Genomic DNA, 25,834 nt, shown 5'->3' on the forward strand with positions numbered 1-25,834 from the left:
AGGGGGCTTATTTTATCCTTTCACACACATACTCAAATCCTTCAGTTTATTTCCTGGCAACTCTATCCCACTTCCCCTTTCTCCACATCCTTCCCTACCATGCTATCTTCCCCTCTGGTCATTAAGGAAAAAAAAAAATTATAAAATAAGTGCCATTTCACATAATCTAGAGCAACCACGTTTCAGCCTCAGGAGTTTTGTCCGAGGTGTCGGATTAAAAAGCAGCGAGTATCTTTGCACAGGGATTAGCAAGAAAGTAATCTTCAGAGAGTCATAGGTGTGACCTCTCTCAACAAGGTGTTGCAAGCATTTGCAGGTAGGAAAGGTAAGGGGAAGCCATTCCAAAAACCGCTCGAACAGAGCAAACCATGAAAAGCAGCTACTAGGTCTTGGTTCTTCTGCTCTGCAGCTGCTTACCACGGTTTGAGGGCTCTGACCCTGCAAGGGGCCATCTCCTCCCATTGACTGGCTGGGGACATTTTTTCATAGCATGAACCAAACCTCTTCAGCTTTATCCAAGGGAAAGGAGAATAATCTCAGTGAGATCATGGAAAGGTTAGTCAGCCCTGGCTGGTTTGCAGACTGGGTGGTGACGTGATTCGTCTATCCAGGGGACAAATAAAAAAATATTATCCTGAGTAAAAAGCTGTGGTACTAATTCTCATTGCCCGTTGCAGAAAAAAGTACCTGAACCACAACATATAAATCAATTTTGGTTTAGGGGGATTAAAAAAAAAAAACAAACCACCACAAAACAAAACAGAAAAGCACCTAGCACCTATGGCATCTAATCAATCTTATTTTAGGAGGATGGATTTTTCTTTTTATTTCTTAATTTGGAAAGGTGGCTGGAGGGGTACTTTAATGGGATAGAAAGCCTCTCTGCCCTCCACCAGCAGCTGGCCCCAGGCTGTAGCAGCTCCAGATAGGTCCTGTTGGATGGCTTTTGGGAAGGTAGCAGGAGCAGAGCTGAGCTGACGAAGGGCCCTGAGGAAGCGTGCTGCCACGGGCATGGGCTGGGGGATCTGCAGGGACCGCAGGGAGGTGTCAGCGTGGGACCTGACCCCAGTGAGAGCTGTGTGTCCCCATCCCAGGCAGGGCCAGGTGACAGGGTAGAGAGGCACGGGAAGAACTTTAGCCTGTCACTGGTCCAGTGGCTGGCTGGGGCCTTTCCATTCTAGGAAGACCTTTAGGTAGACCCAGCTTGGGACCTTCACTAGGAGTTAACAGGTGTGATCATATAAACACACTCAGGACAGTGGGGCAACTGGTATAGGAAAGTCAGGGAGGGGGGTGCTACCCAAGCATGCATGCTTCCCATGAGAAGCAGAGCAGCTCGCTCCGCAGAAGCAAAGGGAAGGGCATTGACAGAGAGGGAATAAGGAGGTGACAGCAGAGGATGGGGTTACATTGTTAAGGCCTGCAGAGCTTTCAAGGTGATTTGGAAAAAGTCCTTGTTTCCTCTAGTAAAGGTTATTCCCTTCTGCACCTTCCCTCTCCCTGGCAGAGATTAGAGCAGTAAGGTTAATACAGTAGCAGGTACATCCATGAAAATCCGCAGCTGAGTCTTCACTTCAAGTGCTGCCAGCTCTTCCCTAAATCTTCAGGAATCAAGGTGCCTCGTTGGAAGTGGCTCCATTGCCTTTGTTGACGTAAAAGGGGCGGTAATGTGACTGCAATGGAGAATTTGGGGCATGTGAGTTTGACCTACCTTCTTTTTCTGACCACCTATACTCTACCCTCCTAGGTAGCCCAACCATGCATATGTTAACATGCTCCTCTCTTAACACCTTCAGTCTTTCCTCTTGCAGAGCAACACCACCTCATTTCACTGCTGGAGGTGCTGGAGTGATCAAATGCAAATGGTGTTGCTTTTTGATTTGTAGAGATGCTTTGCATGGACCTCATTCCTGAGCCGAATGAGTCTGTGCATCATATAAAATCGCAGACTATGACTCATGGTTTGATGAGAGATTTCTGGGAGAAGAGGAATGTCACCTTTATTTTTATGCTACTGCCAGTGTCTTTTAATCACTCGCTAACTTGCATGCTCATGGGAGTTTTCACACTTAAAGCCATGCACAGTTATGCGAGCGATCAACTAAGTCGCGTGGTATTTATTTGTGCTCTCTGGCTGGCAAGCCAAAAACTCTTGTGCATGGAAATTTTCACACAATGGTGTATTCACACCTCCATATGTTGCAGAGCCTAGTACTAAATGTTTGTGTAAACAGAAGAGTAAGTGGAGAGACAGGGGCAGAGCCTACAGGAATTTCTGTTTTCTGTCTGTCCAGCCCGTTACCGCACTCCCTAATTGTATCTCTTCCCATCAGGACCTACCCCTGGAATTTCATTCTTATCTGCACCGTTGCAAATAAGCAACACGTGGCAAAACTGTGTTGTGCAGCCTGATGCTGGCTTGGGGTGACTGCAAAACACAAAAGCCAAATCGCTGATTGTGATAGCTGGTCGCACTGTTGGAGGCAAAATCTCTAGCCTGGATGAGAATACGGTTACACCAAGGAAGCAGTGACCGAGGCAATCGGGACAACTGTCGTTTTGTAATCCCTGATCTGTCTTAGGTTTGATCCTGTGCCCAGATCGCACTTGCAGAAGGTGAGGGAGCCCTCCCAGGAACATGCTGGTGGTTTTGTGCAGTGCACTAGTTAATATTAGACACAGCAGGGGCTGGAAGCAAGGGCAGAGCAAACCCAACCCACCTTGCTGCTCAGTGCTGGCTCCCAATACCTCCCCCTCAACGCTCCCTTTTGTTAGAATTCTTTTCATTTTATGGCTTTAATTTCCACTATAATTAAGAGATGGAAGAAGGGGGCTTCATTTTAAAGAACTCCCTGTGGGTTAAAAAGACATTCCTCCTTAAACAGCGTAGTCCTTTGTGAAAATTCATATTTACAGAACTTTTAGAATGTGTATTACTTAAATACATATTTAAGACTGTTTTAAAAACTAGATTATTGGCCCAATAGACCATAAAAGCTCCTGCAGAGCTACCGCAGTCCAGAGCATGTACTTCTATTCTGGGGACTTCTTAATGCTTATATTTATCAACTCAATTGTTCGGTTCAGGGCTATCTGGTGAATATAGGCTATAAAAATAAAATAGCCGCTCTAAGTGTATACATGGGAGAGAAAGGGAGGGAGAAAAAGGCTGGGGAGTTCACGTGGGAGAAGTTACCCAGGCTTTCTCTGAGGGGGGATTAAAGGGAAAGCATGGCTTGTGCTCACGGAGCACAGCACACCGGCTGTTGTGCGGTGGGGTGCTCACCGCTAAAACAACCCGAGTGATGTCCGCCAGCGCCCGGTGCTAACAGAGACTGCGCTTTCCTGACCAGAGTCCCCAGTATAACACCGCCACTGCCGGTGTCAGCAATCACTGGGAAGAGTCTCCATCTGCGCACACACACACACGGTGAAGCGGATGATCTTTTAGAAAGCGGGTGATCAAACACGTGAGAAAAGATATTGCAAAACTTTGCTGTTCCTAGGAGACTTTTTTTTTTTTTTTTTTTTTTTTTCTGTAGCACAGTCAGAGACTCAAAGCTGGATTTTCTGGAAGTGATACGGTCTACCAAGAAACATCCCTTTCACAGGCATTCATCTCCTGGTGGGGCCTTGAAAATTTAGCAGACGTACAGCTGCAGTCCTTAGACAGCCACTTTCTACCTGTTGTGCATTTCCTCTGTTTTCTTCCTTCAAGTGTGGGAATGCTCTTGATTCTTGACCCTCTGCTGCCTACAAGTCTTATTTCCAGGGAACAGTAAATAATCTTTCACAAACGTTTAACCAGAATTCAAAAAATAGATTTCATCTGTGGAGATGGGGGCAAAAACTTGACAATCTTAATGCGGATCACGCGAGATCTTAATGCAGCACGGTGTGAATGGATGTTTAGAAAAAAATACATGAACGTAGTGTTTCGTGGTTATGCATTAACTGTTTGTTAACCTTGTATATTTAAGATTACAAGACCTAAAATAACATTGTCCTCTGCCCCTTGTAATGAATTGTTACCCGTTTTGTGCAAAATGAGTGACCTACAGATGTTCTAGTGATCGTAGTTTGACCTCTCATCTTGGATATTGCATCTGCCCACTGTAGGACATAATTAGCAAGATACTTTCATATGGTTGTCTTTGGTGTCATTTACACAATCTGTGCTTTCTAGATGTCACAGACTACTAAAAGTCTGATATCTCTGCAGGGAGGAAAAGTACTACAAATAGCAGTATGTGTGCTATAGCATTTGTATAGCTTCTGGAAGCCTGGATCAAATTTTAGACCAGGGCAAAATCTTTTCAAAATGTCATTTTGAACTACTGATTATTCCTACAACCCAGAGCTGTGGAGGCAGGAGGGGTGTGTGTGTTAATCTGCATCCCTCTGTGCATGCAGTTAACCACAGGAAAAAAAAAAAAATAATAGAAGCTGTTGACTTGAAGCTTTTACTTTCCCATCTCCAAAGGAGCCAAGCCCTAGTTTCTGAAGTCTCAGGTATCCCTAGGACAGATAGATCTTTTGCTGAAGCTGTGCACATGCTTTCACACCAAGGGTATATTTCTTACCAATACAGACTGCTTAGAGGATTTCCATGTCTGTGGCGTCACCTTTGCGGACTGATGTCTCACTATTGAAGGATAAGCTGTGACAACATAAAACAGCCTGTTACAGATCAGTCCCTGCCACCATCCCCCTCTCCCCTTGCAAGCCTCGAGATGAGTAGCCGGACTGGGAGTGCCACATAATTAGTATTGCATATAGCTTAACACTGAAATGCAGCCATTTCTGGGGTGAGACGTAGCAGCCGTCGGTCAGACAGATGCGTATTCCACCGCCCAATCAGGGAGGAAAAGGGAGTAAAGAAGGTCTGTCTAATTAAAATGTCTGAGGGAGGCAGAGAGGTGGAATGCAATCAGTCCAATTAAATTTAGGCCAAGTCCTGAACGAAGCATTCTGACTCTTGCAAAGAACACTATAGGCTATTTAATTAGAGCAAGGAGCCGAGGCTTGGATTTCTTGTCAGAAATTAATGACAGTACCTCTGGCAGCACGATAAGCTCTAACCCCCTTCTACCACACCAGCTCCATTCTGATTGAAAACTAACACCAGCCCTGCTGAATCACAACCAGTTTCAGCGCTATCAGGGAATGGCCTTTCCCCACCATCTCCCATTCGCAAATTAATCCAACCTGACTCTGCTTGGCAGGTGCTGATGCTTTTGGATTCCACCTCTGGTGCCCTTGAACTGAACTAGTGGTAGTGAAAAGAGGATTATGAGACAGTGAATGGGGGATTCTGGTTCAGATGAAGGAGGACAGGTGGATACTGCATATTTTTTTTTTTAAGTTTGTGCTCAGTTAGCATTCTTTCATGATGATAGCCGTTTTAAAACACTGATCAAGCTAGAGTGGTAAATGGCCGTGAACATCATTGCTGAGCATCTTTCTCTCCCTGGTCCCTACGCCTCTAAAATTCTTACCTCTACCTGTTACAAACAAAATTTAAAACCCCTTCAACTATTCACTAGATAAAACTTTTTAACGCTTTTAAACACTGTTTAATACAATCCTGTTGCCCTGGTTCAACAGAGTAAGTTGCTCATGTAAACATGTGCACGTTATCTAAGAGATTGACAGTCAGGGCAGGAGATCTGAGCCACGTGTAGGACTGCTCCAGGCCTTCTCTGGGGAAGCAAGTACAGGATTAAATGTCTTATCACCTAAACAAGAGGTAGAAGGAAGGGGAAAAAACTAAATGCCTAGTACCGGTCTTAGTGAAGAGGCTTCCATCAGACTGTTTGCTGAAGTCACCAGGCGGATTCTGTCCCACCGAGGAGAACTGAAAAGGCAGCTTAGTACCATTGCCTACTGGAAGATAGAAGAGGTGGTGTTATTCCACGGTGTTGCATGCTGCAGTGGGGAAGCCTAAGCATTTCAAAACACACCCTGTAAAACTACCTTCAACTAGCTTGGGGGAAAATGGGAACCAATAGCTTTGTCCCTTTTCTCTTAGTAAAAAAAGGCGGATGAGTGCAGTCAGTTCTGGGGTCCTAGTGTACACAGTGTGCGAGTGTGAAGAGATCCCAAAGCTCCAGGCAGGCAGGGAAGAACCTTTCTTTTGAGAGACCCAGAGTGCAGGTGTGACCGAAGAGCAGCAGCTTCCTCACAGGTAAACTGCATCTCCAGAGACTGGACTAACGAGGCAAAACTACTTAACTGCCAAAGCTCCCTTGCCTTCGAGCAGTTGAGACTTTATTCAAAGCCCATTGAAATTAAAGCAAGGCTTCCCCTCCTGGCCTCCTTGGGGTCAGGCCCGGGCTGCCAGAATGAATCTGAGAGCAGAGATGATGAGAGGGAGACAGCCCTGCCTGTGGCCTGAAAAGCAGGAATGACTTAGGTGTGGCTGTGAGTCACCAGAGCTCCCCCAGGTAGAGTGGCCGTGGATGCTGGTAGGCTGCCTCTGAATGAAAGGAAAAGCAGGACCCTCTGAGCATGAAGGAAGCAAAGAAAATATAGGTGAGAAAAAGGAAGGTGGGGAGCTGGGAAGAAAAGGCATGACTCGCCACGGCTGGTTCTGGGTACACTGGCTCAAAGCACCCCGTCCCCATTGTGCTGGGTGCTGGGCAGACAGTGAACATAGGGCAGGCTCCGTCTCTGAGAACTTATGAGCTAAGTAAAAGGTGTACGTGTGATGGAGAAGAGCAGCCTTGTGCTTGTGAGACTGCCTGAGGGTATTTGGAGTCGGCTCCCGGTTCTGCCACAACCTCCACAGATTGCCTTGGGTGGTGCTGGCACTCCCGTCGATGGCAGTTGGTTGGGTATCTCAGGATCTTTGCAAATTGGCACCTATATTTTCCATCTTCTTCTTTCACTGTCTGAACAGTGAGGACCAGGGGTGCCTTTCCCTCCTCTATACACAGCACCTAAACCACTGAGACCCTGGGTGAATGCAGATGGTGCTGATAAGCCAGCTAAGAGATGATTCTGTGAGACAGGGATTGACAGGTGACAGGACAGCTGAGAGGGGAAGCAGAAAAGGTTGGTTAGCCAGCTAGAAAGCTGTGGCACGGGGGGTTAGATCCTTTCAAACTGAAGTCGGAATTACCCGTACCAAGTGTTTCCTCAGTCGCCTGGAAGGAGGAAAATTCCCATGATCGTGGGTTGAAACTGGCTGTAAAACAAGAGCATCCAGTTCAGCAGTCGGCTCCTGATGAGCTGGCTCAAAGGCCTGTGCCTGGCATTGCTCTATGGAACAGTCCCCACCAATTTGGAAGCAGCCCCAAACCAGAAATCTGGGTCCAGGGAGTAGAGGAAAGCCTGGTCTTTTTTCTCTGGGTTCTAGGGAACGGTGAACAGACTTCTCATTTGGAGAATAAAGTGCTCTCACTGCCACAGAGCTGTCTTTAGCTGCATTAAATTGCCAGCTCAGGTTTGCCTACTTAACACGACTGTTCTGCAGAGATCTGCAGGCAGAGGCTTGGATTTAGAGCTCAAGAGACACAAGTAGAGGAACATTTCTTGCTCAAGCACACATTGTCTCGGCCACTGTGACAGGGATGTACTCCAGAGTTTCACTAGGACATCATGCTGTGATGGGCTCCTGCTGTTGTACCCCTTTTGTGAGACATTGGGCTCGAGAAGGGCGAAAAAGAGATGAATACTTGGAGCTGTTATGCTGCCATCCTGTGGACTGCTTTTCTATTTCAGCAGTGTTTCTATTTAAGCAGTTCTCTCTCTGTGCCTGAGTCCCTTCTACTCTTCATTCAAAGACTTCCAAAGGCACAAGATGATCTTTCCAACCTCCTCCTGGCTTTGGCCAAACTGTTTGCAACATCAGGAGAAGAAAGCTCAGTGGAAGAGGAGAGAAAGGAGTGTTGAGTAGTTGAACAGATTGTTCCTCTATCTTTTAGGCAGCATTTGAAGCCTTTTATGTCTCCCCTCTGCCTCATTATGTCATCCCTGCAGACAGATGCTCTGTGATACTGTCTTTAATGACAAGAGCAGTGGAAGCCTCCTTGAATTTAAGCAGGGCTTAAAAAACCCTATAGGTTTAGCTCAAATCTAAGCACTTTCTTAGTATGGGCCACTGCAACTAGTGCCAAGCACTACTTGGGTAGCATTCCTCAGTGCAGCTGTGGACTCAGGCAGAATCTGCAGTCATCCAACCTAGCGAGGAAAAGGGTGGGTTACAAAACTTATCGTGACATATTCAAGGATTCTGGGCATACTGTGCAATGCAAAGGGCAGTCCTCTTTTTTTTTTTTTTTTTTTTTTTTTTTCCATTTTATGGAATTCCTTAGAAAAGGTGCAATCGGAGGCAGTGCTGGACTTCTACATGGCACAGGGATAGTGCACAGAAAGCTCTAGAGAGTCAAATGATTATGGGTATATTGCATTATTCATCGGATAATCCTTTGCTAGCCAGCATGCAAGCTAAGTGGGTCATGTCTCCTGTTTTGCCTACTGATTCATTCTGTTCCCAAAGTCCCCATCAGTGTGGTTTTAGCAGCTGGTTCCTTTCTGTCATGTTTGAGCCCTCACCCTGGTGGAGAATCCAGCGCTGTTCAGTCCCCATTTCAGCAGAGACTCTGTGTGCAATCGTGTGCTTAATGTTGTTTTTTGACAAAGTAACTTTGTTGGTAGAAAATACAGAATGAGTAGTTTTGGAAGGCAACACGTCTGTGCTCTCGGGAAAACGTAGATGTGTAGGTGGAACAAATGGTCCCCCGGTATTTGTATATTCAAAAGCCCATTGCAGGAAGCAGTGGCCACGGAACTGCAAGCCGTGGTACAACCCTTGCTCTACTCTGTAGCTGACTGCATCCAGCAACCATCCCCCCTGGCTCCAGTAAACAGCGCTAAATAAGAAACCCTGTACCGAGCAGTCCCTGTTCATCCCTCCTGTCTCTTGACACATCCTTCAGGAGATTGGGAACCCGGATCCTAGCTGGGAGCCAGGGAGCCACAGCTCCCAGGATCCTCTGGAGAGGAGCAGAGGGGGTCCAGGCACTGAGCAGTGAGCAGCCGGGCTATGCCAACGTCCACAGCTGCTCCTTCCTTTTGCTACGTCAGGTTTCAGCCCTGTCCCGGGGTGATGGCAGAACGGTGTTGTCTGGCTTTATGGCTGCCACGCTCTTCAAATGCGTGTTGGGCCATTTCCACCTTGAACCCAAAGCCCTGATTTGGGTAGAGATGGGTTCAGCTCATGCACTTTCAGAACTTTCAACCATCCCTTAACATTGGGAATGGGTTTGGATACTGGACACGGGGCTGAGCCTGTGGTCTCGCCCCAGCACCGGCAGCTCTGCTTAGCAGAACGTGTGTTTCCCTGACAGCACAGGGCTGGCAAAGCCCTGAAGCAGCTGGGGCAGAACAGCAGCTATAACCATCCCGGTGGGGCCTGGAGACAGGCTCCGTGCAGAAAGAACCCACCGCTGGCATGGTGCCCCTCTGCAGCCTCTGACAAAAACTTGGGGGGCTGCAGGAAACCCTCGTGCTGAAGGCTTGCGGAGGCTGAACTGGGAACGCCGCCTCTGCCTCTGGTATCTGCTCTGAGCAGCATCCTCACCCCCACGGCACCGGGCAGGGCTGCCAGCCAGCTGCCAGGCATGGGCTGAGGGCAGAGGAGATGGGCAAAGTGGAAATCCAGACAAAGGGCTCAGTGTTTGGGATCTGGGGGATCCCCCTGAATCCCTAATGACAGAGCAGGCAACATCACACTTCAAATATGCCTGCAGGGGAGTGCTGCTGCTAATTGCTGGCATATCCCTTCGCCCTGCCCACCATCTGCCTTTGCAGCACAGCAGCTGTAAACACCTGGCAAATCCAGGCAGGGCTTTGCTCTCTAGGGACCGGAGGAAATTTTGTTGCTTCTTTTGTACTACTCTTTCTGTTCTTTTGTTTCTACAGGCATTGCCTTGCCTAGGCTTTTAGCACTCTCTGCTTCTCCTACGGGAGGTCCTGACACTCAGACAACTCTCATTTTACAGCCCCGTGTGTTGAAAACAGTCGTTCACTTCAAAGACTCATCCTGTAGTGTTCACCTAACAATTGGGACATAAGCAAATCACCAAGGCTCTTGTGTCAGAGCTCAGAAAGGCCAGACTCCTGCTTTTTTAGGACACCTCCTCACTTCTATCCTTTCGCTGTAGGGAAAAAGTATGTTTTCTGGTGTAAGTCAAATCCTAACGCAAAGCAAGCCTAGAGTAGCTTTCACACTTGATAGCACAGTGGGATGAGCTTCTGGTGGAGAGTAACACTTGAGTTCAACCTAGTAACACATGCTAAAACTCCCCTATATTCACAAACTCTACTCTTTGAAATAGTTCGGTTACTCCAGCTCTCCTCCACAGAGTTGAGAACCTTTGCTGCCTTGTTTGAAATGAAAAGGCAAAAACTTCCCAGAGCTCTGTAGCCTGGAGATAGGACCCTGAATAAACAAATGGAGAGGGATGGATCTTGTCCAGGGGACAATAGGAAATACGAGGGAAAGCAAATCTGGGGACAAATCATGAATGAAGTTCCTTTCCTACGGTGTGTTTGAAGGAAGCTTGACCACCATTAGGGTGCCATACCTTTGGGAGACAGGAACATGGAAAATCTCTTCAAGTTGTCAGGCTGGTTCCACTCGTAGTTGTTCATCATGTACCGGTGATCACCTGGAGAAGCAGAGCAGGGCGTGAGCTGGAGAAGGCAGTTTACTGACCTTGAGAGGGATGGGAGAAGGGGGAAGGAGATAACAGATTGGAATTGATTCCTCAAGTGCTACGGGAAAATGGTTCTGCTCTTTGAAAACAAGTTCCTCTGGTTTTTTCATGCTTCTGTGGGACTCTTTGGCTGGGAGGTAAAGCAGTGCTGTAGCTACCCAGAGGTTCAGCCTGGGATAAAAGAGAAAGCTCCTTCGGAGGCATCGCACAGCTGAAGCGTTTTGCCGTTGAGTATATCCGCTGTCTCCTCAAAATCCATAGGGACACTTGAGGGCTGAGGCGTTTTCCCACCAAAATGCTGCAGTGTGGCTAAAAACGAATCCCACTTCAGAAGTAGTGGTTTGGGTTTGGCTTCTTTTGTGTGTTTAACCCGCTCACAGACCTCGAACTGAAGTATTGCAAAGCTCAAGAAAATCAGTGCTGGGGAGGGGGCTCAGTGGGTTGGTTTCTTCAATTTTTAAAGGAAGATGCTAAACTTGAGTTGCAAACAGCTCTTCCTGGGCTCTTGGGCAAGGGTGTTTGGTTCAGGCTTCATGCAAAGTAGATGAAACTACCCTTATGCCAGGTATTACGCAGCTTGATTTAGTTTTTCTGACATTGATCCACAGGAAATGATGCTCTATCAGTACACCTGCTCATTAAAAAACTTGGTTTTAAGGCCTCAAGTGTTATATAAACCTATTGTTCTCTGCAAGGGGGTAAATTTGGTTCCCATGTTTGAATAGTTCCATTCATTGATTCTTAAGTCACTGAACAAACTTTTCTTTGTCAAATTTATTTCTGTGGTATTTAAACTCCCTGGATGCTCTCTGATTATTTGCCTTATTGCCACACTGCTAAGTAGGTACCTGTTACAACAACAACAACAAAAAAGTGGATTCCCTTTGGAGTCTGCTATTAAGCCGATTTCATTCCATTAATATAATATTTCTTCCTGGGAAGTTTTTTACACTAGAAGATCAAGCCAGTTGCAAATGAATTTGTTGCAATGACTCAGGGGGAGTCTGAGTTAATTAAATCCATTAAGTAATTGTGGAGTTATTTCCTTGCAGTCACTAGATGCAGAGTGCTGTCCTCTTTCAAGTGTAACTGGGGTTTGAAAAACGGAGAGCTCTGAAGTTTCTGAGACTCTCCTTAAATAACATTTCCCAACTGAGTGGATACCACTGTTCTTCTCATTAGGCAGATTCCAAGCTGTGTCCATTAAGTCCTCAGCAAAGTTGCTGAAAGTGCCCAGGTTTCTGGCAGTAGTTAATTGTTACCCTGCTCAGAAATGTTTTGGCACTCGAATCGGACGGATTTCAAATAGCACTGAGGATTTCTGGCATCAGTAACATGGAGGGCACCCTAAATAAAAGTGCTCAGCAATCAAGAAGTAGTCGGTCTTTATCCAGAGCTACTAGAACTGAACATACGCGTACTCTTGTTGGGTTGTACAAATGGCCAAGTGAAATGTATTTGCTTCAGGATTGGCAAAAAACAGCTCAGCAGATGGAAGGTAACTTCCTAAGCTATGGTAATTTGAATGCAAAGTGCTTTTATGCTACTCATCTAGTTTTCAGAAGTGCTGTGAGTAGTCAGGCATCCAAAACCCCTTTGGCATTATGCCATCCAGAGTTTGCAAATTCTGCAAATCTCCAGGTGAGCAAAGAAGAAGAAGAAAGAAAAAAAATGGACAAAAGTGATTTTTGTATCTGAGCTGCCTGTCACCAACTTGTATTAAAAGTTCTGGCCAAATTTCTCAGCAAATGAGGTGTTGAGAACCTGACCGGGTACGTTGCAGTGTTAAATGTTGGAAGACTTGTCCCATTTCTGGTGCTACTTTTTAAGAGCGTATGGCTCTAGCTGAGCATCGTGAGCACTCTGAATGCGATTCTTGACTTTTCTGAAGGGTTGGTTCTCTGGACCAGAAGTATTTGGTCCATCTAATTCATGTCTAATGGAGAATGATGGTGCTGGATAAATATTAACAGACTGTTTGCAGCGCAGACTCCTTGGGGCCAGGGACTTAGCAGGCTGTCACTTGATGATTCACTTGAGAATCACTAGTGATTATCATTGTAGATCTGAATGTTCTCAGGTCCCATGTCACCCTCATCCTTATTGCTCTGGATTGTGAATGCCAGACAGGCTGATTCACAAAACCCAGGCTCTGAAAAACATTTGTGTGTTGACCAATAACTGAACCCATGTTGTTCTGACCTCTGTGTATCTTTTCAGTGGGCTGCTTTTTGTCTGGATTTTTGGGGTTGGTGGGTTTTTGTGGTTGTTTCTTCCCCTCTTCGTTTTTTCATATCATTTTGTAATGTGGATGAGTCTTTTCTGTAAGGAGGTTGGAGTGATTTGCATGTCTGTTGCCCAGGAAAAAGGTGGTGTATTAACATGGGAAAAGTATCTAGTGAATACTAGGAATTTGAATGAAATAACAGTGATCTTGCAGATTTTTAGCAGAGTTCCTCACCTGCTTGTGTTGCATGAACTGGACTTGAGATTACTCCTGCATCTTTTCAAGACACATGTTCTCCTAAACAGCAGAGTGCAATTTATCCTCACGTTACCTATCCAGCCTCTTGACCTTTATTGTTCTGGTATCTAAGGTTCCACAATTATTTATAGATTATAACTTTCTAGCAGCCTAGTGAGATAACTACTAATTCCGATCCTTATTATTCTTCATGCAAGAGGTCATTTCATGGGATTAAGTAACTTGCCTAAGGTTACAAAGGCTGTTTGTGGGAGAGTTGGAAAGCGAACCTCACTTGTGGAGACCCATTCTAGTGCCTTGTCCTCCTAATCTTACGTGTGAGCTTGATGCAAGACAAGTCCTTTCTGCAGAACTAGTTGCGAGACACAGAAAGTAAGTGGGTTCTAAAACTTGTATTGGCCATGATCTCTCTATTCACAGTAGAAGGATCACAAACACCTCTGAAGGGTGAGGACCATTTGGCACTGCAGGTCCCTGGAACACCCTGGCTGAGGGCAGGCAGGAAAACAAAGCTCTCCTTAGCAGAACAAGCAGAGAAGTACAATCAGAGAGAGTTATGCCGGTTCAAGTTGTAGCTTAACCCGAACACCAAAACGGAGACCTTTTTACTTGGAAAATCTGTTATTAGATTTTTCAGTGACAGGTGCTTGCAGGGTATTTCATGTTCCAGCCAGGCAAGTAGTGGCTGAAACAGGCTGTTGTAAAATGGCATGTCATACCAGCCCAGCGCATGTGCTAACCAAGCTGTACAAATAGGCTAATGACAGGATTTCAAGATTGCCATACCGGGGTGACTACATTCATATTTCTGCCACTGCGTCCTCAATTTACCTAGTGAGCCACTGAGTTGCCTTAGTAGATCTGTGCAGTCTTCCGCATAGAAAACTGTCGTGCTAAACTTGCAGGGGCTCCATGGAGCCTGGCGCAAGGCAGAGGGTCCCTGCTGGCCTCTTGCAGGAGAGAAGGGCCAACATTCTCGACCCCAAAGAGGAGCGTTGCTCTGAAGTCCCACGCTGGAGGTGGCTGAACGAGTTAAACATTATGAAGCCATAATGTGAAGCAGCACTCAGGAAAGCAGGGATAGTTTGGACCCCTGGGTCCCCTACACATGAAATACTTTAAATCCCTGGCTCTATCCCCACACAGGTCTGGCAGGATAGCTCTGATATTCCAGAATGAATTCCAGCTACAGGCAGTGTTTCTCCCACTTTCCCTAGGTCCTTGCTTACTCTCTTCTCTGTGAGAGCAAACCCATCACACTTCATCTCCTCCGACTCCGTGCTAGGCTTTGCTGAGGGAGGGAGGGAGGGAGGGAGAGAGGGAAGGGGCAGATCTCAGATACTCTACCATTCTCCATGTGGTTCCTCTCTATGAAGTTGCGGCCAAGGTCTGCCTTGCAGATCTTCTCCACGTGCCTCATGCAGACATTTAGGAGGTCATCTCTGAGGAGTCCCATGGACGGGCTCATGCTCTCCCCTTCAAGCAGCACACTGTATGTTGGGAGAGATGGAGGGGGGACATAATTCCGCATCAAAGCCCCAAACTCCTGCCAAAAAGAAGGGAGGAGAAGTTACCAAGAGAAAAATAAGTGACAGGCCAGATCCTAAGGAACTGTCTAATGTTAGACTCCAAATAGTATGAAGCGTAAAGGAGAACGGTGAAGATGGAAGGGGCAGACAAATGTTCTGCCTGTGAGCTGTAGCCACCTACAGAAAAAGCAGGCGTTGGCACACCTAAGTTAATTCTTCACCTACCAGAACAGAGACAGCTTCAAATGTCAGGGTCTGCTCCTGTCACATACATGCACCGAACTGGAGAAGATTAAAGCATCTTACACCAACTTAGGATTTGTCTCTGGGACAAATCCTTCCTTATTGGAAAAGATAAAAGGAAAATGGGATCTCAGTAACCTGCAGGAAGAGCACAGAATCACTGATCTGGTGGATCTGCTCCCTGTTCTCTTTGTCCTCCCGCAGAAGCTTTGCCCTCTCTTCCAGTTCATCCACAATTTCTTTCACGTTCTCTGATGCAATCTTTTCCCTCTGGTCCAGGGCAGCCTTCACTTCATCCCTCTGCCTCTCCAGGTCACGGATCAGCTCTTTGAAATGCTGGTCCACTGTGGCTTTCTCGTTGGTGGTGTAGTTCTGAGGAGGGGAGGGGCAGAGAAAGGAGGCAGGAGAAATAAAATATTAAACTTCTCAGGAATTCATTTGCTAACAGAGGGATATAGAGGGGAATACGTCCAAGCATTCAGACTGTGACTATGGAGACTCTAGGTACATAAGTCTTAGCACCAGAGAAGTTGTGCCAAGAGAAGTAATACTTGTTCTTGCAATAATTACGTGCCTGTAATCTAAAGGGCATACCGTCTCCCTGATTATAAGAGCATATCTTTTATCTCAGTTCATGGGCTGCCTTCTTAGGTGATATTTAAAAACCCTCTTTAACCTTCTAAATCATGGTTGTGGCTCCTCAAGAATTTGAGGTCCAAATTCCCACCATTTTAAAGGATGAAAGGTGCTGAAAAACTTTTTACAAACCTGACCTCTAGGCCCTTCTGAAATACTCCTCAAAAGGACTGTGGATGTAACCATATTCAGAGTTAAAATTTCTAGGTCAGATTTCCAATAATAGTAATAATAATAATAATAATAATAATAATAATAATAATAATAATAATAATAATAATAATAATAATAAAGCAGACAAAAAGCAGAACTGGCAAGCCAATGTGCGTGTACCACATAAAAGGGAGAAGAATGGCTTTGCCTATTAATATTATTCAAATTTTCTGGGGTGTCTCCAAATAGTGTTTTCACTGCTCTATTCAGTTAGGGTATAAATGAAAACAATTAACACCATTACTATACTCCAACCCTTAGCATGGTGAAAGAATTATAAAGGAGCCCTGTATCAGTATGGAAATAAGCTGTTCCACTGTAAATAAGATGTTTGTTGGTGGAACTCCATCTGTTCCTGTTGCTTTATCTCTGTTTGGGCAATCCAGAGCCCTCCTGGAGTTCATTTTTGTGTGTGGTCTAGCAGGAAAAAAACCATCACACCTTTGTTTCCAAATCAACCTGGCTACTGGTGGCTGAAGAACTCTAAGGGACCCAAAGCAGGGAGGTGCCTTGGATCATTTTGTAACAAGGCTGTGCTGCCTCTTCTTGATCTCCTGCAGGGTATGTTGCAAGATGACTTCAGTAGGAGTTGTTGTTTCCAAGACCTGGCATGAGTGAGTTTTGGAGAGTGATGAGATAGACTGGCTAAGGGATGGAGTGAGTAAGAGCTGGATATATCGGGGAAATTGAGGAAAGGAGGAGAGGGATTTGAGAGAATGGAAAAGAAAGGGACAAATACAGGAGAAAGAGAGAAGTGGACTGAAAAGAATATCCCATACGCACCTTGATACGGTCCCTCTCCTTCTGCCACTTATCCATTTCATCTTCTACCTCAATGATCTTCAGCTGCAGCTGCTCCTTCTGCAGTGAAAGCTCAGCCTGTGAGAAGAGGGGAGTCTCATCAACTGGGGCTGAGGGTGGCCTACTTCAAAGAGGTGCTGTGCTTCCACTTATGCATTTGGCCCTGAACAACAATAGCTGGGAGGTACAGGTTCCTGGCACTGCTTGAAATGGAGATCATGTGCTGACACTGGACAAGATCCCAGAGCTTCTGGCTGGGTCAAGAGATTCAACTCCCTCAGCAAAGACAGCAGCAGAAGCACCCACCTACTAGGCTACCGTCATGGTGCCGCTTTTAATCACATTAGAGTCATTAGCTGGAGGGGGAAGAGGCCTGTTTCAAAATTCAGCTGTGTATGCAGCGAAGGGCCCATCCCAGGGTGTGCCTCTGCAGCAATAACAGTTTTCATGTAATTACGGAATGACGTTTGACGAGTGTTGCAACAAGAGGACGATGCCTCCGGCAGGAATTCTGTTTAGACAGGATCGTGGATTAATTTGCTCTGAATTGAGAGCTTTCATGTTATGATGAAGCTGGGGAATGATTGGAAAAAAATAAAAAAATAAAAAAAAAAACACAAAAGGAGGAGGCAGGAGGTGTAGTCAACCGTGCTTGGCTTAGATCAGCAACTTCACTGGGATTCATTTGCATTTCGTTTTGCACTGGCTTCCCAGGGAATCTCAGACCAGACAATTGCATAGAACTGGAGCCCGCGGAGGGCCGGGCAGCCATGCACTGGTGTAACACACCAGTTGGTGTGCACGCCGTGTCTCTGGACCAGACCAGGACCTGGCTGTTTAGCAATGCCCCGAGCCGTTAACTCTGGGCAACCCCTCCCTCGGTCGTTCATATTCACCACGTCCCTGCCCGACAGATCATGACAAAGCCTTTGTTGACGCATTTCAAGATCTTTGGGTGTTTCATGTGTGTGCAGGTTGGTCACAGGACAGCTCTAACTACCGGCAATCTGTCTATGGGACACTGATCCCCAGAGCTCTTTAAGAACTACTCAGTTGGCAGAAATTACCTTTATTCCACAAGCTATGTCGCCTTAGAAAGGTTCTGGAAACCCACTGTTCATGTGGAATCCTTTGGCAAATGGTTGTGTTACCCAACAGCTCCTACATTTAGGCCAACAGTTAGAGGCAGAGGAGATGAGGGATGGATAAATCCACTTGCACAGCAGCTAACGCCGTGAGGTCTCCCTGCTGTTAAAATACGAGGTGTAGCTCCCCCTGCTTTACTGCCCATCCAAAAACACGACACAACATGAAAACCTGGGACTTCTCTTGTGATCATGGTTGCCCTCAGGGTGGGAGTTCCAAAGTTTTCAACTCTCCATTCAAGGAGTAGGAAACAGCATGACATGATGAAGAGCAGGCAGCAAGCTGTCAACCAGCTCAGACCAAGGAAATCAGCCCATCAGGGCTCTTGTCTTAGTGACAGTCACTGTCGTGGCTGAACACCTTCTTGAGCTTTGAATAAAGCATGGCTGCGTCTGAGAGCCATTGACTCTAGCTGTTTAATTTAGAAAATCTCTATTTATAGAGGGAAAACAATCTGATAGTTCTTATAAAACAGAAGAAAGGTGGAACAAAAAAGGCAAATGCACTCAAAGATATCTCAGTGCCAGACGAGCTCCATCCTCACATTGTCACTGTAATTGTCCTTGTTTATTGAGAGTTAGGAGAGCACTGGCCCTCTAAATATTATTCATACACCCTGACAACCTTCAACAGTCAGCTGAATGCTGTCATGAGCTAAAGCTCATATTCTGGGGAACGGCTTGGAAGGGCTTTGCCCTACAGGGTCACCAGGGAACCATATAGGAATCAAGATGAGAAAATTTGCTCTACTACTGTTCAAGACACTAAAGGCATGAGCTTGTTCCTATAGTTTTCACATTTTCAAGACGCTGACTTGGAGGAATGCACACTTTTTTTCCATTCTCATGTGCATTGTGAGACGTCCTCTGCATCAAGACACAAACCGTCTTTGCATAGCAGGGAAATGCAATGAGGTAAAAGCATTTTAGGTCCAGATATCCATCGCACAGCAGTAACCAGGGTGAGAAATTACACTATAAAGCAAGTTGCTTCCTTGAGTCACGGAGCTACATCCAGATGGCATTAGTTGTTAGCAAAGTAAAAAGCACATCTCCGAGTAATGGGAGGTCTTGTTTCCTTCCTCATCCCTAAGTATCAGAACATTCTTACGACAAGAATGTGAGTGAAATCATACAGAGAAAGACTGGAGGGATTTCTTTGAGAAGAGCAGACCTACCACAGCCACGTAGACATTCCCAAACACAAGGGATATGAAAAGAAAGGTAACAGGAAAAAATGTCAGGTGATGGCTGGAAGGTGATGATAACAATATTATACTTTTATAGGGATTTTTAATTAAGTCTCAAAGGAATTTTGAAAACTACTACTTGCTCAAAAGTGATAGCTAACTCTTACCAACTTGTTGCAGTTATAATATCCCTTCACCCGGAAAGGTAGTTTGGGTGCCTCTGGGATGGGATGTAACAACTATTTAAGAGCGGACTCACACTACAATTTAGAATGAGAATTATGATTTGCAAATGGAAATTACAGAGATAGTCTGAATAGCCAGAAAGCAAATACCACAGTCATCCAGGTTTGGCCTGGGTTAAAGCACCCATACTGAGGGCAAAGGGAAACACTAGTACAGGCACCAGCAAGGGCAAGGGAGGTGAAGGGAGGTGCTTCATTGCATGATAGTACAAACATTAAAACTAGTCTTCCCATAGAAAAAAATCTGGGATTGGCTGGAAGATTTCTTTAGCTGTCCACATCCATGTTGTGTTACACTTAGAGTAGGGTGGTTACAGGTACTAGGGACAGTCAACTTCTCAGCTTCATTCCCTGTGATGAAACTTCTCTCCTACCTCTCTTCGTATTTCTCAGGTTTTTCCAAGGTCAGCAATCCCTGATCTCTGTATGTGATGGACCACCCAGAACAAACCCATTGGGTGAGAATCGGGAGTTTAGAAGGTCCTGGTGAAAGATCATAGAGCAGCTCCACCCTTTGTGGGGGGAGTCCCTGCAGTGCAGAAATAATAACAATGAAGAAGATCTAGGAAATATAAGTTCAGACCATTCGGCTTGACCATAGCCAGTTGAGAAATACTGGCACTGAGAGTCTTGGAGCTAAGAGAGGATCCTGTATTAGAGTTAATTAGGATAGTCAAGAGGCCTAAGTGAAAGTTCAGAGTGTACACCTAAACATCCACAACTGAGCCCAGCCCTTGAGCTGTAAAGGACCTGGAGATGTCAGATTATGAGTCTTGCATCATGATGCAACTCATTTTTGCAAGGCAGCAATGCAAGCATCATCATGTCTTAATGCTCTGGGAACCCAGTCCCTGAATCAGGGAACACCCCTGTGTCACCCGCCTGGGAGAGCTATGCTAATTACCCGACAGCAACAACCAAATGCAATAATGAACCTGGAGAAGAAGTGTTTAAACTACTTGTCCTAGTGCAGGGCCTGTATTGGAAATGACGTGGCTGAGAAATCAGTAAATTGAGACCTTATTTCTCCTTTTACCATTATATTTTCTGTCTAAGCTTTTGTTAAGCAGAGGTGGGTGTCAGTGGGCTACAATCCCTGGAGACTCTGCCAGAATCCTGCAAAAATGCCACTAGGCACTGTGCGGGCTGAGGCCAGAAAAGTCTCCCTGTTTTGCACAGTTTGAAGAGGATTCCTTACTTGCCAACGGGTGGATTTTCCCTGGGTTCTGCCCTTACTTAGAAGTACTAATGCAGAATTCAGGCAAACGGGCAAATCTCCTCTAAATCACGATTTGCAGCAGGTCGGCTTCCCCAGCCTTCCGGCTAGGAAGAACATCCTGCAGGTAACTGCACCATCTCTGTGGAAAGAGCATCTATTTTAAGCCACGTCCGCAGAGCAACCACAACTGGTGTAGATAAGCGTTTCCAGCCACATCATGCCCCAACCTTGCAGCAGTGAGAAAGGCCGAAAATCCTTCCGCTGCCGTATCGATACACTCGTGTTTGCTCTCTATTCAGACAGCGAAAGCACATAGAGAGAAGGAAATCCCTCTGGATCCATCTCTGTGAACGGCTGACTTCAAAGCCAAGTTCGGGCTCTGTGAAGTCTCCCCGTTTAAACGTTGCTTTGTTGAAACAAGGAACACCCATCTCCCCTTTCTGCGCTTCTCTGCTGCCTCTTTAAACCTGCGTGAACCAATGTGAACTTTTCTTTAAAGGTAAAGAATTAAAGGGGAAAAAAAAAAAAAAAATCAAAGTTCTTTTCACTAGAACTGACCTGACATGCTGAGTACTAAGGCTGGCGCTGGATGGTAACACCAGGTTATTTACAGCTCTGTGACTGGCAGGCATATGTGAAGTCGTCTCGTTTTGAGAACAGGCCTGTAAAACAGGTTTTGAATGAAGGATCCCCTTTCAAAATGAAGGATGCTCTCTGAAAAGGGGGCTCTAGTCCTGCTGATAAATCAAGCTGGCCGGAGGGTTTTATTTGAGTGTACAAGCTCCTGTTGACAATTCTCACTTTTCAACTGTGTGTGGTTGTTACCCAGACTCACAGCCTTCCTCTTGGTTGTTTCTTGTACAGATTCTAGTGGGGGTGTTACTTTTCCTTTAAATCTGTAACAGGAAACCAAGGCAAAGTGGATCTGGGGAAGGCATTAAAGGTTTGTTGGGTAAAATATGCAAATACTACTGGGTGGAAACTCAGAAAAAAATGTCTCTGTCTTCCCTGCCAAGTTGTCTCTGACCCCCTGTGCCTTTCTTGTCTGCTCAGCAGCACACCAGGAAAGGGGGGATGAGTGACTCTCACCCAGGCTCCTGAGAAGTGGAGGATGCTGCTGTGTTCTCCCTCGGTCTCGCAGACAGAGAGATAACAGGCTTTTCACTGCTCGCCTAAATGCTCTAACCAGTGGGTGTCTGTATACTGGCTTGTTTGCATTCCTCTCCTCTTGAGTTGTACAGTCTCTGTCTGCATTTTGGAGCAAGCAGAGTTACCTAATTCTGCAGAAGGATCTTAAGCTATCCCTTGCTTTCCCAACACTCAAGTACAGCACCTCTCTTCCCTGCCAGGCCTACAGCAAAGAGAAACTCATGAAAGGACTATAACCTGCAAGAATTCTGCAAGACGAAAGGAAGAGATGTACCTAAAACAAGCATATTCCACCTTATTATGTGACAGTTCTGTGAACCTAAAGTGGTGAGCACCTAGAGTAACAGTCAGGCTTAAGTGCATGACAGCACGGAACCCCACCTAGTCCTGCTGGAATCCTCGCCTCACTTGGAGCCGCAGTACAGCCAGGGACTGGGAAATCCTTGTGGATAAACCAACTGTTCCTTGACAGCCGACACTGTCTGAACACAGCTGTATTCTGGCCACTACTCCAGTGGCATAGTTAGCAAATCTAGAGGGGAGTAAAGCTACCCTGGAGCTGCTTGGATGCCAAGCTGTGAAAACGGGGCAGGGATAGGGATGACCTGATGTGGGTTTTTTGCTTAGTCTTTCCACAAAGGCCAGCAGCACCGGCCACACTTTGCCATTCTTTCAATTTGTGGTCACATTCCAGCTCGGCTCATTTGCAAGACTTGAAAAGAATAGGTGGTGCACACAAGGGACTTGGAAATGTTCATTCCTCTTTGTGGTTCTTGCTAAGGCTCCACCTATGGTGAATAAATCAGGGCTAGGAATAAACATTTGTAAGCAACAGCTATCCTGTTAATTGTTTTTGTCTGAGTGAATACTCGCTCAAGTTACAGCATGATCAAAACTCGTTGTCAGGAGAAACTTGCACATGTATGTGATTCATATTGATAAAGCCCTGAATTCTTTAGGCTTAGCAGCAGCAGAAACAGCACAGGACGGTGCAGGAACTAAAGCATGGAGCTAACAAGAGTGAGACATGGACTCTGAGAAAGAAATCAAACATCGTTTAAATCTTACATAAAGTCTTCTCTGCCCAGCTATGGTCACCTCTTTAAAAATAAGGTGTTCTAGGTCTGTCCAGCCATAGGGAGAAAGCTCTGACTAGCTTTGGTTCCTCAGGGAGTTAGGCATATGCTACGGAGCTGACATCAAAAACACAAGAACAAGCAATTATGGACCAAACAGCAGGCTGGCAATCCTTGCGGGAGTTTCTTTAGGAAAGACCGGATGAGACATGGAAGAAACTTCGTCTGGTTTCAGCAAGGCTGCAAGTCAGAGATGACATTGGAAGAAAAGACCGAAAACTTGCGCAGGAAGATGGAGATAAGCTCTAGATAAGATGCCCTCTCAGCCTTATGAGAGAAATTTTCATAGCACCTTAGAAAGAGTTGAAGTATTCTTCCAAGTTAAGGATAACTCAAGAATTTCCAGCAACAGGTACTTGGTATTTGCCTGTTCACCCCATCAGAGCGCTGGCTTGGGCTGTGCCTAAGAGGATCTCAGCGCCCTTCCAGTTTCTGCACTGGACTGGCTGTGTGACTCGAGGCAAATTGGTTTTGCATTATTGTTTCATGGATCTCCTTTCTGTAATCTCTCCCATCCCGTCTGCTTAGATCTCAAGGTCTCTAATCCAGAACATGCTTTGACAGTGGGGATGTACAGCACCAAATAATGCGAAACCCTGGTCTTTACTAGAGCTAGTCGAATAATCATACATCCACCCAGAGAGCAAACAGCAGGACTTTAAGCAAAGATGAAAGACTTTTCACTAGTGAGCACTGTTCCCCCTACCAGCCTCATCTCCTTAGATGTCCATTCTCTAAACCTCCTGTAGTAACACTTCAGGGGAAATCGTAGTTTTGTGTTTACACCAGGGTTTTTTTCTTCGTCTAACCTTCAAAATACTCTTCCCATAGGTGTGGCTTGACACTATTCTAACCATAATAGAAAAGAAAAACAAAAAGGCATAATCTCTTAAGTAGCTGAGATGGCAATTTTCAGTGGTAACCTCGCAGCCACTAGCAACTTGAGCAACCACTGATCTGACTCCCTCTGTTCTGGAGGTCCTGAGCCTGAGCACTGCCTCACCTTTCTGGCTGTGGGTAGCGCTGCACAAACACCGTCAAATTTTGAGACTTTTTTTTAAAAAAAAAAAACTTAACATGTAGGGCTTTGATTCAGAAAGTCTGTGGTGCAATCAGGGGTGGAAACCAGGTTCTCCACCCGCCCCAATCCACTCTGCTACACGACACCAAGTGCTCTCTATGCTGCTGTAACCAGCCACAAGGAGAACGACAGTCCGAACCCAGGCAATATCAGTTCCCTACTACATAGCTCCCATCCACCACCCCTGCATCCCAGAATTACATTGCAGACACGTTTTGAGGAGAGCAAAAGCTGTGGTGTAATATTGAGATCCATTGGAAGGACTGATGGGAACGTGTAATAAAAAGAGCATTACCTCTTTTCCCGCTTTCTCAATCTCCACAGTCACTGTGCTGTGGTTCTTGTGCTCTTGGAACATGCAGAGGTAGCAGATGCACATCTGGTCCGTCTGACAGAACAGCTCCATGGTCTTCCCATGCACAGGGCATTTTCTTGCTTCAAAGTCCCTGATGGGGTCCAGGAGTTGGTGGTCCCGGAAAGCTGCTCCCTCCAGATGGGGTTTGAGGTGCAGCTCACAGAAGGAAGCCTGGCACACCAAGCAGGACTTCACAGCCTTCTGCTTGTTATCGATGCAGGAATCACACAGAACATCCTCGAGCTTCACTCTGGGCCGTGACCCAGCTGCTCTGTCAGGCTTATTGAAGGTGGATCTTCTCAGGTCCCCTGTCTCCACCAGAGGAAGGGAAGATTTCTTCAGGTCCCCCATCTGCCCCCCAGAGAACAACGACTTCCTCGCTTCCCCTTCACTAGGCAGGAAGCTCTTTTTGGAATCCAAGGAGAAGAGGGGCTTCCTGAGATCGCCTTTCTCTGCAAAGGAGAGGGGGGGTCTCCTCATGTCTCCTATCTGTCCACTGGCGTATTGCATCTTCTTTGAATCAGCCGAATCCATGCTGAAATAGGATCTCTTCTCATCAGACGACTCCACAAACTGAATGATGGGCCTCTTCCAGTCGCTCCCAGAGAAGAGGGAGCTTTTGATTTGCCCTGTCTCCAAAGAAGCACTGCCAGTGCCCTTCATAGCTTCCTTCTCACCTCCACCAGGGTTTGTGGTCTTCTTCACTTCTTCTTCTTTTTTGGGGGCAGATGGACTCTTCACATCCTCTGGCTTCCCAGTGGTACCGTTCGTCCTTGCTGCACTCCCCGTTTCCATCGTCTGAACAGGGCGAATTGGCTTCACTGCTCAGTCTTTTGTCCAGTTCCTGTCTCCCAACCCTCTACAAAGCGGGTACGTCTGCCCGGTTGTTGTCTCAGCAAGGAATGACGCTGGAATGCAGGAAAGTTCTGCCCAAGTGACGCACCTGGCGCTCCTGCAAGGAGGAGGAGAACGCCTGGATTATGCCGGGTAGATGCAGGGAGAAAGAAAAGAAACAGACGTTACCAGGGATCAGAAGCTACAGCTGTGCAGTTAATTATACAAGACAGTCCACACCCAGGAACATTCTTGTCTAACCAGGTTTGGGAGGAAGGGCTGTTTATATACATAGAAATGTTGTTGGTTTTTTTTTTTTTTTAAATAATTTTCATTAAGATGTAGCAACCAGTTCGACTGCTTGTTTCAAAAATAATTTTCCTCGTTGTTGCCAGGAGCTGAGGTTACCTCCTTGCAGAGATGGGCAGGGTTGGAGAGACCATGAGATGCTGAAGATGGGTTTGTTAACTGGGTCATACACATGCACAAAAATAATTATGGTTGTAATTAAAATGAACGCCTAGAATAAAGCATTCTTAAACTGGGTTCCCCTGAGGGCTTACTGTATTCAGTAGGACAGGGAGGGGAAACGTATGGATAATACTGGGTTTAAAAGACCCTTTTATCTTTATTTTGATTTTGATGTTGGGTTTGTGGAAGTTCCATCCATCTAGACCTGGAAGGAGCCCAACCATGTACCAGAAGAACACAGCTGACCTGAACTAAAAATTGGCTAGTCCTGTTTTTCCTACAGGCCATGCAATCCTCACTAATGTGACTACTAGAATCAACCCCCCCTTGCCTATTTCGTTGCACGTTCTCACTTAGATAAGAATTCAAGTGTATCTT

At 46.0% G+C, this 25,834-nt stretch overlaps 1 protein-coding gene across 1 annotated transcript; it reads right to left on the reverse strand.

Annotated features, from left to right (window-relative positions):
- Nucleotides 1-1,567: 1,567 nt before the first annotated feature.
- TRIM29 (tripartite motif containing 29) lies at nucleotides 1,568-24,994 on the reverse strand. The gene is made up of 9 exons (XM_074927536.1): nucleotides 24,092-24,994; nucleotides 16,614-16,709; nucleotides 15,120-15,353; nucleotides 14,557-14,755; nucleotides 10,593-10,676; nucleotides 7,124-7,189; nucleotides 5,785-5,886; nucleotides 4,584-4,660; nucleotides 1,568-1,673 (listed from the first exon to the last, which is right to left on the reverse strand). Exons 1-9 carry the CDS (start codon nucleotides 24,944-24,946, stop codon nucleotides 1,611-1,613), a joined length of 1,776 nt encoding a protein of 591 aa, XP_074783637.1. The 5' UTR covers nucleotides 24,947-24,994; the 3' UTR covers nucleotides 1,568-1,610.
- Nucleotides 24,995-25,834: the final 840 nt, after the last annotated feature.

Source organism: Athene noctua, chromosome 26, assembly GCF_965140245.1.
Source record: "Athene noctua chromosome 26, bAthNoc1.hap1.1, whole genome shotgun sequence".
In the NCBI taxonomy this organism is placed as follows: Eukaryota; Metazoa; Chordata; class Aves; order Strigiformes; family Strigidae; genus Athene; species Athene noctua.